The sequence below is a fragment of the Bos indicus x Bos taurus genome, chromosome 16 (genome assembly GCF_003369695.1).
Source record: "Bos indicus x Bos taurus breed Angus x Brahman F1 hybrid chromosome 16, Bos_hybrid_MaternalHap_v2.0, whole genome shotgun sequence".
Taxonomy (NCBI): Eukaryota; Metazoa; Chordata; class Mammalia; order Artiodactyla; family Bovidae; genus Bos; species Bos indicus x Bos taurus.
In genome coordinates, this window is record NC_040091.1 from 40,801,531 (window position 1) to 40,814,875 (window position 13,345).

At 45.3% G+C, this 13,345-nt stretch overlaps 1 protein-coding gene across 6 annotated transcripts in view; it reads right to left on the bottom strand.

The window, feature by feature from the left end:
- VPS13D (vacuolar protein sorting 13 homolog D) overlaps window positions 1-11,053 on the bottom strand; it is a 273,484-nt gene extending 262,431 nt beyond the window's left edge. For 4 of the 6 annotated variants that reach the window (XM_027564854.1, XM_027564853.1, XM_027564852.1 and 1 more), the window contains exons 1-2: window positions 10,964-11,053; window positions 5,990-6,162 (exon numbers count right to left, since the gene is read on the bottom strand). In XM_027564854.1, the coding sequence (XP_027420655.1) occupies window positions 5,990-6,086 (97 nt within the window). In that variant the 5' untranslated portion in view covers window positions 6,087-6,162; window positions 10,964-11,053. The remainder of the gene's footprint in view (window positions 1-5,989; window positions 6,163-10,963) is intronic. The other 2 variants (XM_027564856.1, XM_027564857.1) reach the window with 1 other exon arrangement.
- Window positions 11,054-13,345: the final 2,292 nt, after the last annotated feature.

Below are 13,345 nucleotides of genomic sequence, written 5' to 3' on the forward strand. Positions count from 1 at the left end.
TCATTCCATACTACAGAGTCTTACCCAAAGCAGGTGCTCAGTGTTTGTTGAATGACTGAACAAATGCAATATTATACAAGGGCTGTCTCTGTTCTTCAACTTCTCCCATGCTATTTTGCATTTTTATTGCTTTGAGCATGTGTGCACAGTCTATCCTTGAAGTCCAATGCACCAGCCAGTCATAATGCTGATGCTCAAACGGTGATGATAACTAACACTGACTTAGGGCCCACTGAATGCCAAGAGTAGTTCTAGCTCTTTGACCCACATTAATGGGTTCAGTCCTTAGAACTGCATGAGACAGGGAATATTCTCTCCAATTTGCAGAAAGGGAGACTGAAGCATTAAGAATTTGAGTAATTTAGTGCTAGGGATGTAAGGTATAACACAATAAGAGTTAATGTATATGTTGTATATCAAAATTGAATCTAGGAGCTCTCATCACAAGAAAAAAGGTTTATTTCTTTAATTTTATATCTAAATGAGATGATCCATGTTCACTAAACTTACTGATGATCATTTCATGATGTATATAAGTCAAATCATTATACTGTACACCTTAACCTTATACAGGACTCTGTACCAATTATTTCTCAGTAAAAGTGGAAGAAGAAAAAAAGAATTTGAGTAATTTGCCCAAGTTATTGGTCTAAGTGAAGGAACTGGGATTCAAACCCAGTCTGACTACAAAATTCATACGCTTGACAACTATTTCAGTCTCCTTTGCATCTCCCAAAGTACTGTAAATATCTCTCAGTTCAATTCAGTTGCTCAGTCGTGTCCAACTCTTTGCGACCCCATGGTCTGCAGCACGTCAGGCCTCCCTGTCCATCACCAACTCCTGGAGTTTACTCAAACTCATGTCCATTGAGTTGGTGATGCCATCCAACCATCTCATCCTCTCTCGTCCCCTTCTCCTCCTGCCTTCAATCTTTCCCAGCATCAGGATCTTTTCAAATGAGTCAGTTCTTCGCATCAGGTGGCCAGAGTTTCAGCTTCAACATCAGTTCTTCCAGTGAATATTCAGGACTGATTTCCTTTGGGATGAACTGGTTGGATCTCCTTGCTGTCCAAGGGACTCTAAAGGGTCTTCTCCAATACTACAGTTCAAAAGCATCAATTCTTCAGCACTCAGCTTTCTTTATAGTCCAACTCTCACATCCATACATGACCATTGGAAAAACCATAGCTTTGACTAGACGGACCTTTGTCGGCAAAGTAATATCTCTGCTTTTTAATATGCTATCTAGGAGAAAGCAATGGCACCTCACTCCAGTACTCTTGCCTGGAAAATCCCATGTACAGAGGAGCCTGCTGGGCTCCAGTCCATGGGGTCACTAAGAGTTGGACATGACTGAGTGACTTCACTTTCACTTTTCACTTTCATGCACTGGAGAAGGAAATGGCAACCCACTCCAGTGTTCTTGCCTGGAGAATCCCAGGGACGGCGGAGCCTGATGGGCTGCCGTCATGGGGTCGCACAGAGTTGGACATGACTGAAGTGACTTGGCAGCAGCAGGTTGGTCATAACTTTCCTTCCAAGGAGTAAGCCTCTTTTTAATTTCATGGCTGCAATCACCATCTGCAGTGATTTTCGAGCCCAAAAAAATAAAGTCTGCCACTGTTTCCCCATCTATTTTCCATGAAGTGATGGGACCTTAGTTTTCTCAATGTTGAGCTTTAGGCCAACTTTTTCACTCTCCTCTTTCACTTTCATCAAGAGGCTCTTTAGTTCTTCTCTGCTTTCTGCCATAACAGTGGTGTTATCTGCATATCTGAGGTTACTGACATTTCTCCCAGCAATTGTGATACCAGCTTGTGCTTCTTCCAGCCCAGCATTTCTCATGATGTACTCTGGATATAAGTTAAATAAGCAGGGTGACAATACACAGCCTTGACATACTGCTTTTCCTATTTGGAACCAGTCTGTTGTTCCATGTCCAGTTCTAACTGTTGCTTCCTGACCTGCATACAGATTTCTAAAGAAGCAGGTCAGGTGGTCTGGTATTCCCATCTCTTGAAGAATTTTCCACAGTTTGTTGTGATCCACACAGTCAAAGGCTTTGACATAGTCAATAAAGCAGAAATAGATGTTTTTCTGGAACTCTCTTGCTTTTTCCATGATCCAGCGGATGTTGGCAATTTGATCTCTGGTTCCTCTGCCTTTTCTAAAACAAGCTTGAACATCAGGAAGTTCACGGTTCACGTATTACTGAAGCCTGGCCTGAAGAATTTTGAGCATTACTTTACTAGTGTATGAGGTGAGTGCAATGTGCAGTAGTTTGAGCATTCTTTGGCATTTCCTTACTTTGGGATTGGAATGAAAACTGACCTTTTTCCAGTCCTGTGGCCACTGCTGAGTTTTCCAAATTTGCTGACATATGAGTGCAGCACTTTCACAGCATCATCTTTCAGGATTTGAAATAGCTCAACTGGGATTCCATCACTTCTACTAGCTTTGTTCGTAGTGAAGCTTCCTAAGGCCCACTTGACTGCACATTCCAGGATGTCTGGTTCTAAGTGAATAATCACACCATCGTGATTAACTGGGTTGTGAAGATCTTTTTTGTACAGTTCTTGAGTGTATTCTTGCCACCTCTTCTTAATATCTTCTGCTTCTGTTAGGTCCATACCATTTCTTTCCTTTATTAATAAACCCATCTTTGCATGAAATGTTCCCTTGGAATCTCTAATTTTCTTGAAGAGGTCTCTAGTCTTTCCCATTCTATTGTTTTCCTCTATTTCTTTGCATTGATCACTGAGGAAGGCTTTCTTATCTCTCCTTGCTATTCTTTGGAACTCTGCATTCAAATGGGTATTTTCCTTTTCTCCTTTGCTTTTTACTTCTCTTCTTTTCATAGCTATTTGTAAGGCCTCCTCAGACAGTCATTCTGCTTTTTTGCATTTCTTTTTCTTGGAGATGGTCCTGATCCCTGTCTCCTGTACAATGTCACCAACCTCAGTCCATAGTTCATCAGGCACTCTGTCTATCAGATCTAGTCCCTGAAATCTATTTCTCACTTCCACTGTATAATCATAAGGGATTTGATTTAGGTCATACATGAATGGTCTAGTGGTTTTCCCCACTTTCTTCAATTTAAGTCTGAATTTGGCAATAAGGAGTTCATGATCTGATGATCATGATCTTCAGCATTACTGGTCGGGTAAATATCTCTAGACAAACTGAAATAACACTCTCATTCTTCTCTCATATTCTCTGCCCCCAAACCCTCCTTAATCATGTCATCAAGATCAACAAAATAGTTTTCAACTCCTTTACAAAGCCATTCTCTCAGTGGACTGTGATGCTCTAAAACTTTTCAGCCAAGCACCATGGCAAGCTCCAGATCCATAAACATATAGTAACTACATCAGTTACAAAAGAAAAAGCATGTTTCTATTCTGCAGAGACACATTCCTCAAACTCCGTAGGCTTATTAAAAGCCATAGAGAACACTCTTTAAGAAAAGATAGGCACAGAAAAGGGGCAGAAAGCTTCAAAGATACCCACAGTTGTCCTTACAAGATATATTCTGTCTGAAATTGCTGAGATTAGAGGGACTTCCCTGATGGTCTGTGGTTGAGACTCCGAGTTTCCAATGCAGGGGGCCCGCACTCAATCCTTGGTCTGGGAACTAGATCCCACATACTGCAACTAAAGATTTTGCCTGGCGCAATGAGGACAGAACATTCTGCATGACACAAATAAGATCCAGCACAGCCAAATAAGCAAATTAAAAAATTTCTTAAAAAATGCAACTTTAGCTAGGAGGGTCAGAGAAGCATCTCTGAGGAGGTGGCGTTTGAGCAGACTGGACCAGAGTGAGGGCAGAGTCACACAGGCATCCGGAGGAAAAGTGATCCAGGTGTTTTGCATGTTCAGGACCAGCCAGGAGGACAGAAGGTCAAGTGTTAGGATCGAAGGTCAGAGAGAAGGAGGGTGGACCTGGTTGTTAACATTGGTCAATTCTGGGTAGTGGGTGTGTCTTATGGTCTGGATTTTTTTTAATTAAAAAAAAAAAAAATGAAACAAAGACAGATGGATGTCAAATGTAGCAGCTTGCTTGGCAAAAGGATAAATGGGAGATCTATCCATTGTGAAAGGCGCTGTGTGGGATCAAGGTGGACATTCCTGCAGGACAAGTATGTCCGCTCTGTATACTAGAAGGCAGCGGGTTAGAGTCCAGCACAGCCCAGCTCCATCCCATCCCCCACATCTCATGGAAGTCAGAGTCCTTGAAACAGAGTCAGAACACAGTCAGAATCAGGATGGAGGGGTGCTAGGACCTAGTCCAGAGATCACAGAGACCAGGTGATCCACTGAGGCTGCCCCCGTCCCCACCCAGTGCACACCTGGCTACTTGGTCAAGCACCCTTTCATGCACAGTCCACATGCAGGCTGAATCCATTTCAGGGACTTGCCTGGTGGTCCAGGGGCTAAGACTCCATGCTCCCAATGCAGGGGGCCCGGGTTCAATCCCTAGTCAGGGAACTAGATCCCACATGCCACAACTAAGAGCTCATATGCTGCAACTAATACCTGGCACAGCCAAAATAAATAAGGAATAATAACTTTAAAAAATAAATAAATAAAATTGCTGAGGTTCAAAGTCTATTATCAGTGGAGACGCCATAACTGATCAGGTACCAATTTCTATTCATTAATTTCTTTAGCAAACATCCTTCTTACCACATCTCTCTTGAGAAAGCCAGCTCTGTTGTCAGCAATGTTGTGGTTTGCAGGGCTCCTTCTGGGCCCAGTAACCTACCCTCCGTTCATCCTGTTAGCTTCACAGTGTGTCTGAGAACTTCAATACGTGACCAAAGATATAAACTCGACACCACTATTATACTTTAAACACAGCCCTTTCCTGGGCAACAGGTCACTTTCACTTCCCATCAAGAAGCTCCCGTCCAGGAAAGTGCAGAGGAAAAAAAAAGAAGAGGAAAGAAGCCACTGCTGTTTCCAATGAAAGGAAGGGAGCAGGGAGGTGCAACCCTGCGAGCTCCCTGTGGCCTATCACTGCCGTGACCCTTCCCCTGGCTTGGGTGGGTCAGGAAACCCCGGAGAATGCTGCTTCTGGGAACAGTAAATCACTGCACCTGTGCTCAGGCTGTCCGCACATCTGCTTCATGGCCAGCCTCCCTAACCTACCCCAGTACACTTGCCAAAACTCACACTCCCAAGGAAGCCCAGGAGGTCTCCACTATGTTTGAGGCCCCGTTTCCCCTTTCTAAGATTCTACATGTTTGCAAACTGATTTGATCTTCTTTCTTTTCCTAGACGTGTTACAGGGTTCCACTTTGAGTTGAGCAAAGAGAACTTAAGGCAAGGAAGGATTTCCCAATCCCCTCATCAAACCACTGGGCTGTATTTAGGAAGTATAGCCTTGTCAAGGTGAAAATGTCTCAAGCTTTAGGTATTTTACTAGTCAGCAAGACAGATCCCATAAACTCTGTCGGAAGACCCTACAGTAACATGTGGGTATCTATTACACACCAGCAGGAAAGGAGCTTCAAAGGCCACTCCACTTGATCCTTACAGCAACCCATAGAGGTATACTGCCCACTAATCGAAAGAAACTGAGGCTCAGAACTGCAATGACTTGTTCATATAGCTAACAAGTAACAGCAGGATTTGAAGCTGAAGTACCACTGTCACTACATCCTGGCTGCTTCCATAAAGCCCTATAAAACTAAAAACATTAACTGGGGCAAAGCATAGTCACCAGTAGTATGGTCTTTTTAAAATTATTATTATTATGTAATACTTCCCTAAACTCTATGACAATACAGCTACCTACTTAAGTTACCCTATAATAATAATAATCGGTGTCCTATGGGGGAACATTTTCTTTTGCACATATTTGTAACAAAGCTGTCTGGCCATTAAGGTTTATTATTCTCAATACAATAAAAAGAATATAAAAAATAGATATCCAATCTGCAAAGCACAGTTCACCAAAAAGAGACACACATACTCACTCACCTTTCAAAAGCGCGACGGAGAGCTGGTCAGTGTTCAGGTTATTGACATATTTCCCCAGGTAGGTATTAAGAACCCAGGCTACAAGACCTTCCAACATGACTATATCCTCAAGACAAGGTGTTTAAAACTCATGGATTATTCTTTATTTCTCTCTCTCATGGTCACAGAAGAATCTATGGAAGAAGAAAAAAAAAAAGAAAATGAACAGAAAAACCAAACAATTTTTCCAAGATGATATCCTACTCTATCTGTCCTGAAAGTAGATGGATACAAAGCACAGATTTAAGAAAAGATGGGGTGAATGTTCACAGCACCACCATTTACAATAGCCAAGAGATGAAAGCAACGCAAGTATTGTCAACAGATGACTGGATAAAGAAGGTGTGGTTTACATATACAATGGAATACTACTCAGCCATAAAGAAAAGAAGGAAAGGGACTTCTCTGGTGGTCTAGAGGTTAAGCAATGCAGGGGACCCAGGTTCAATTCCTGGTCAGGGAACTAAGACCCCACATTCCTCAGAGCAATTAAGCCCACATGCTACAACTGCTGAAGCCCACGTGCTCTGGAGTCCCCAAGCCACAACTACTGAGCCCATACACCACAACTACAAAGTCCACATGTCTCAACAAGAGACCCCGAACAACACAATGGAGACGCCATGTGCCATAAAACATGATGAAGCCAAATGAATAAATATTTTTTAAAAAGAAGGAAAATATTGCTATTTGCAGCAACATGCATGGACCTAGAGAATATCAAACTAGGTGAAGTCAGACAAAGAAACACAAATACTATATGATATCATTTATATGTGAAATCTAAAAAAATAATACAAATGAATCTATATATACAACAGAAACAGACTCACAGACATATAAAATAAACTTACAGTTACTAAAGGGGGAAGAAGGGAGGGATAATTTAGGAGTATGGGATTAGCAGACACACACTACTATATATAAAATAGATTTAAACAACAATGATCTACTGTGTAACATAGGGAACAATATTCGATATTGTATAATAACCTATAAAGGAAAATAAACCTGAAATATATATATTTAGAACTGAATCACTTTGCTGCACACCTGAAACTAACTTCAATATAAAAAAAAGAATGATGGATGGGAAGCACTGTTAAGATGCCACCACTAGGAAACGGAGGGCCAAACCAATACATTACATACTGATGCAGCTGCAAAGAATGGTCACTTATAAATTAACCAAAAATGACCTACAATTCAAAGTTGTGCATCTTTTTGATGTAACTGATCATTAAACTGATTGCTTTTGGTGACTGACCTGGGCATTAGGCTGTCCTGATCAGAGGTTCTATCCACATGTGACCTGGCAACATCTAGAGATATTTCTGAATATTATGACTGGGGGCTGGGGCAGGGGGCGGGGGCGGGGCTGGAATTTTGCCACTGGTACCCTGTGAGAGGAGACGGGCCATGGAAGTTGCTGAACTCCCCACAATGCACAAGATAGCCCTTCACAGCAAAGAATTATCCAGCCCAATATGCCAACAGTACCAAGGATGAGAAACCCTGTCAAAAATGGCTCAAGAGGGACTTCCCGGGTGGCACATTGGATGGGAGTCTGCCAATGCAGAAGACACAGGTTCAAACCTTGGTCCAGGAAGATCCCACATGCCTCAGGGAAACTAAGCTACAACTACTGAACTGCCACACCCTAGAATCTGTGCTCAACAACTGAAGCCACCGCAAGGAGGAGCGCTCACACTGCAATGAAGAGTAGCCCCCAACTCCCCACAACTAGAGAAAGCCCAAGAAAAGCAATGAAGACCCACGTGTGTTAAGTTGCCTCAGTCATGTCCAGCTCTTTGCAACCCCACGGACTGTAGCCTGCCAGGCTCCTCTGTCCATGGGATTCTCCAGGCAAGAACACCGGACTGGATTGTCATTTCTTCCTCCAGGGGATCTTCCTCACCCAGGGATCAAACCCAAGTTTCTTATGTCTCCTGCACTGGCAGGTGGGTTCTTGACCACTAGTGCCACCTGAGAAGTCCAACGAAGATCCAACACAGTCAAAAAAAAGAAAAATGGCCTAAGAGATTGTATCAACGAACTTCATATTCTGCAATGATCCTCTTAAACCTTCCTGAAATCAATTTTGCAAATTTGTTTATCAGGATCATTTGTAAAATGATATAAGTGGAAGGGAGACAGCAGTGGTTTATCACTGTTCTTAAATGTCCTAGAACTGCATTACTGGTATTTGGACACCAGCTGATGCTGATACCTTACTCAGTAACTACAAACACCAGAAATCTTCTGGTTCCAGCTATAGTATTCACATCCAGTACTGATTTATTACTGTCCACCATAATAACTGGTGTCCCTTAGCATTACAAAAAATAAATTATTTTTAGTATTCCATAAAATTAACATAGGGAATTTGAGACACAAAAGTTTAAACGGGTATCAAGATTTCTCAGCTAGTAGATCCCAGTTCGGAGAAGGCAATGGCACCCCACTCCAGTACTCTTGCCTGGAAAATCCCATGGACGGAGGAGCCTGGTAGGCTGCAGTCCACGGGATTGTTAAGAGTCGGACACAACTAAGTGACTTCACTTTCACTTTTCACTGTCATGCATTGGAGAAGGAAACGGCAACCCACTCCAGTGTTCTTGCCTGGAGAATCCCAGGGACGGCGGAGCCTGGTGGGCTGCCATCTATGGGGTCGCAAAGAGTCAGACTCGACTGAAGCAACTTAGCAGCAGCAGCAGCAGATCCCAGTTAGATGTGGGCTCCACATCTTGGTCTGAGCCAAGCATGTGGGACACTAACCCACCAAGCCTGCCGCTCCAGGTTTGCTGTGGCAGGCATCCCACTTGGAACTGGCCCTTTCTGAATCCTTTCCAAGCACTCTGCCCCACCTCCAGTGATTCATCTTAGTGCCAGAAGACACTCTTAGGCCAACTGAGAGGCCTCCACCCACCAAAACCCCCCAAACACAAAGCTCTTTAAGAGTTAACCTGCAGGAAAAATTGTTTTTTATTCGTCAACAGTGTTCTGCATTTCCAGATTAAATTAACTCTTATTTGTCAACAATGACAGTAAAAACATATAAGAAAATAAGTGCTTTGTTGTTGTTTAGCTGCTAAGTCATGTCTGACTCTTTTGTGACCCCATGGACTGCAGCCCCACCAGGCCCCTCTGTCCATGAGATTTTCCAGGCCAGAATACTGGAGTGGGCTGCCATTTCCTACTTCAGGGGATCTTCCTGATTTAGGGATCAAAGCCGAGTCTCTTTAGTCTCCTTCACTGGTAGGCAGATTCTTTATTACTGAGCCACCTGGGAACACTAATTTCTTTCCAAAGATCTTTTGTAAAGCACATTTTATGTAAAATTACGAATCTGCTAAAAATTATGGGGTACATTTATTTAAAGAAGAGATTACAAGAACAAATTTCTTAAAATAAGAATAAAGGAAACACTTCATTATAACTTTAAACGAGTAAATCTTTGAAAACAAAACATGAATCTGACTAATCTAGTCTTACTATGCAAACTCCAAACACATTTAAACAAAGAGCCAAAGCCGGAGTACTCTTGATTTTTGAAGTAACTGCCATTGATTCTGGCCGTAAATGCCAACAAACTCTAAAGTGCCAACTACAAGTACTCTCTGAGTAGGAATAAAGGGAAACAACTATCAGTTTGTACACAAGATCTACTTCTCCTGAAGGTGGAGGAAGGCAAAGCCCAGATTAAAAGAAGATGGGGTGAGAGGCACTATAAAACGCCCTGGGCAATAGGTTAAGGCCCAAGCCAGACGGCATCCATTAACTCTGCTAAGCATCTAAACCAGGCTTGAGGCCACTTCAAGGATTCCCTTAAGGAATCCGGTGTCAGGAAGGGCCCCCAGGCTGGCCAGAATCCCAAAGTGCTTACACTCCTGTCCATCAGGACTTCTCCGCAGCTGCTTGGCACTAACCCCCACCTGGCCTCCCCTAATTGGTGGGGCAGGTGACACTGGAGATCAGTGCTCAGCCCACCGGCGGGCAGACAGCTGGCCATGACCTTGAGCCAGGCCCCTCCCTTGAGGGGCGGCTGGAGTCCTAAGTAGGAAGGGCTGGCGACAGGAGCGGAGGCGGCGGGGCGGAGGATTGCCGGCACAAGGAGCTCGGAGACCAGCGGCAGGAGAGGGGCGGGAGCCAGGCCCGGGGAGCCAGGCCCCGCAGGAAGGAAACAACCCAGGAGGCGACGCTCCCTCCAGACCGTGCGCCTCCCCTCTGCTCAGAACCCTACGCCCTGCTCTAGGGGACGGAGACCCCACGTACCAGATAGAGCCAGGAGGGAACAGGTCCAGGTGTCCCCAAGCCCCGGGAAGGAGGGGCTCAGCCAGGGCATGACCCCGGAGGGCGAGGGGCAAAGAGGTTTGAGGCCTGATGTCCGCAGCCCAGACCGTGACCCCAAAGGCTGGAGAAGGGGGTGGTTAAGACACTCTAGAACCCTGACTGGAGATCCTTCTTAGGAACAGGTAGCGAGGCTCATACACTGGGCTCTCGTGTGGAGACCAAAGCTCCAGCGGGGAGACGCGGGTTGACACCCTCTTCATCCCCGGGCACCAAGCTTCCCCGACCCTGGAGAGGATGCAGGGTCTGGCGGGGGCTCGCACTCCCCAGGACACGGACGCCGGAGTCCCGAGAAGCTCAGGACTTCCGAGCGTGTGGCTAGGGTGCCCGCAGAGGCTCGGAAGCGAGGGTCCCGATGAGGGCGGGGCGCTCGGGGATGTCGGGGGCTCGGACGCCCCAGGACTTCACCGAGGAGCTCGGAGGGCCCGACGGTGGGGTCCCCAGGCTCCCCGCGCCGCGCTCCCCGCGGGCAGGCCCGGGCCTCTAGGTCTGAAGCAGATCCCGAGCAGCCGACCGCGGGTCCACGCCCGCCCCGAGTCCCCCGGCCCTGCTCGCCGCCCGGCGCCGCCCCGCCTCGGCCCGTACCTGTCGGTGTCCGGACCGCCCGCCCCAGCCCGGCACTGCGCGGCGCTTCCTCTCCGCGGCTCCTCAATGGCGCTGGCCGGCCGCACTCAGGCCTGCCCCGACCCGACCAATCGAGCGAGCGACTCGCCGGCGCCTGGCCAGCCGAGCGCCGAGTCATCGAGGAGGGGCCGCCAGCCGCTCCCTCCAGAGTTTGCAGGGGCTGGAGCAGAATGGGGACAAAGGCCATAACAGCCTCATTTTACAGCATGTGGGTAAACCGAGTCCGGGGGAAGGCTACAGGTTGAGATGATAATATTTAGGACAGACTGGCCTGCAGTCGGTTCGGCACTTAGCAGTCCAGGGGTCTGTTAAAACGTACTTCAGACTTTGCCACTTGCCTGCTTGAAACTGCTTCCCCACTACACCTAAAGTAAAACCCATTCCTCAGAGAGCTGAAACCAAGATCCTACTGAATTTGTTCCACTCCGATTTTTGCTACTCTTTCCTGGGCCCGCTCTGCCCCAGCATCCTCCAGTTCCTGCCTTAGGACCTTTGATTTCACATCTCTCTGCTTAGGATGCTTTTACAGAAACCATTGCTGTCCAGTGGGAGTATAATGCAGTTGTCGTTGTTCAGTTGTGAAGTCGTGTCCAATTCTTTGCAGCCCCATGGACTGCAGAATGCCAGGCAGCTCTGTCCTCCACTATCTCCCAGAGTTTGCTCAAACTCATGTCCATTGAGTTAGTGATGCCATCCAACCATCTGATCCTCTGCCACCCCTCTTCTCCTTTGGCCTTCAATCTTTCCCGGTATCCGGGTCTTTGCTAATGAGTCGGCTTTTCACATCAGCTCCAAAGTATTGGAGCTTCAGCTTCAGCATCAGTCCTTGCAGTGAGTTTTCAGGGTTGATTTCCTTTAAGATTGACTGGTTTGATCTCCTTGCAGTCCAAGGGACTCTCAAGAGTCTTCTCTAGCACCACAGTTCGAAAGCATCAATTCTTCGATGCTAAACTGCATACTAAATTTACTTAGTTGGTACATTTTTTAAAGGGAAAACTAAAAGGTGAAATAATATATTTTATTTAATCCAACATGTCATCTCAACCTGTTCGGTTCAGTTCAGTTGCTTAGTTGTGTCCGACTCTTTGAGACCCCATGGACTGCAACACTCCAGGCCTCCCTGTCCATCACCAGTTCCCAGAGTTTACTCAAACTCATGTCCTTTGAGCCAGTAATACCATCCAACCACCTCATCCTCTATCGTTTCCTTCTCCTCCCACCTTCAATCTTTCCCAGCATCAGGGTCTTTTCAAAATGAGTCAGTTCTTTGCATCAGGTGGCTAAAGTATTGGAGTTTCAGCCTCAACATCAGTCCTTCCAATGAATATTCAGGACTGATCAACCTATAACTAACAGGAAAAGTATTATTAAGATGTTTTGGGGACTTCCCTGGTAGTCCAGTGGCTAAGGCTGCACTCCCAGTGCAAGGGCTCTGGGTTCGATTTCTTGTCAGGGAACTAGATCTCAAATGCCACAACTAAGTCACATGCCACAACTAAAAATCCCACATGCTGCAACTAAGACCTGGTAAAACAAAATAAATAAATAATTTTTTTTTTAAAAAAGAACCGCTGTCCAAAAAAAAAGACATTAGTTTTTTAAGTCTTGTGTGTATTTTACACTACGGCACATCACAATATAAATGCTGCATTTCAAGTGCTCAAGAGATGTATACGGCTACAGGGCAACTCTGAATAATCATATAGCCCACTCTGCTTCAAACATTTCATCTCAGAGGATTTTCCTGATGTCCTATCTTAAGTTCCCCTCATTCATTATCCTGTTATATTATCTTCACAAAATTTAATGCTGCTTGAAATGAGATTATTTTATTTACTTGTTTATACTTAAAGGAAATCAGTCCTGAATATCATTGGAAGGACTGATGCTGAAGCTGAATCTTCAATACTCTAGCCACTTGATGCAAAGAACTGACACATTGGAAAAGATCCTGATACTGGGAAAGATTGAAGGTGGGAGGAGAAGGGGGTGACAGAGGATGAAATGGTTGGATGGCATCACTGACTCCATGAACATGAGTTTGAGCAAGCTCTGGAAGTTGGTGATGGACAGGGAAGCCTGGTATGCTGCAGTCCACGGGGTAGCAAAGAGTTGAGCCACTGAACTGACTGACCTACTTCTTTTCTTCCCTCACCCTAAATGTTCCCTGACAACAGAAATTGTGTCTTTTTCACAGATGTTTCTTCAGTACCTAGATTTGGCCTAACACAGGAAGGATTCAATGAAGGTGCCGTGAATGAATGAACAAATGAACAACTCATCTTGGATTATCACCAGAAGGACAGGAAGAACACCTCAGGCTTATAAAAAGTCAGAAGATGC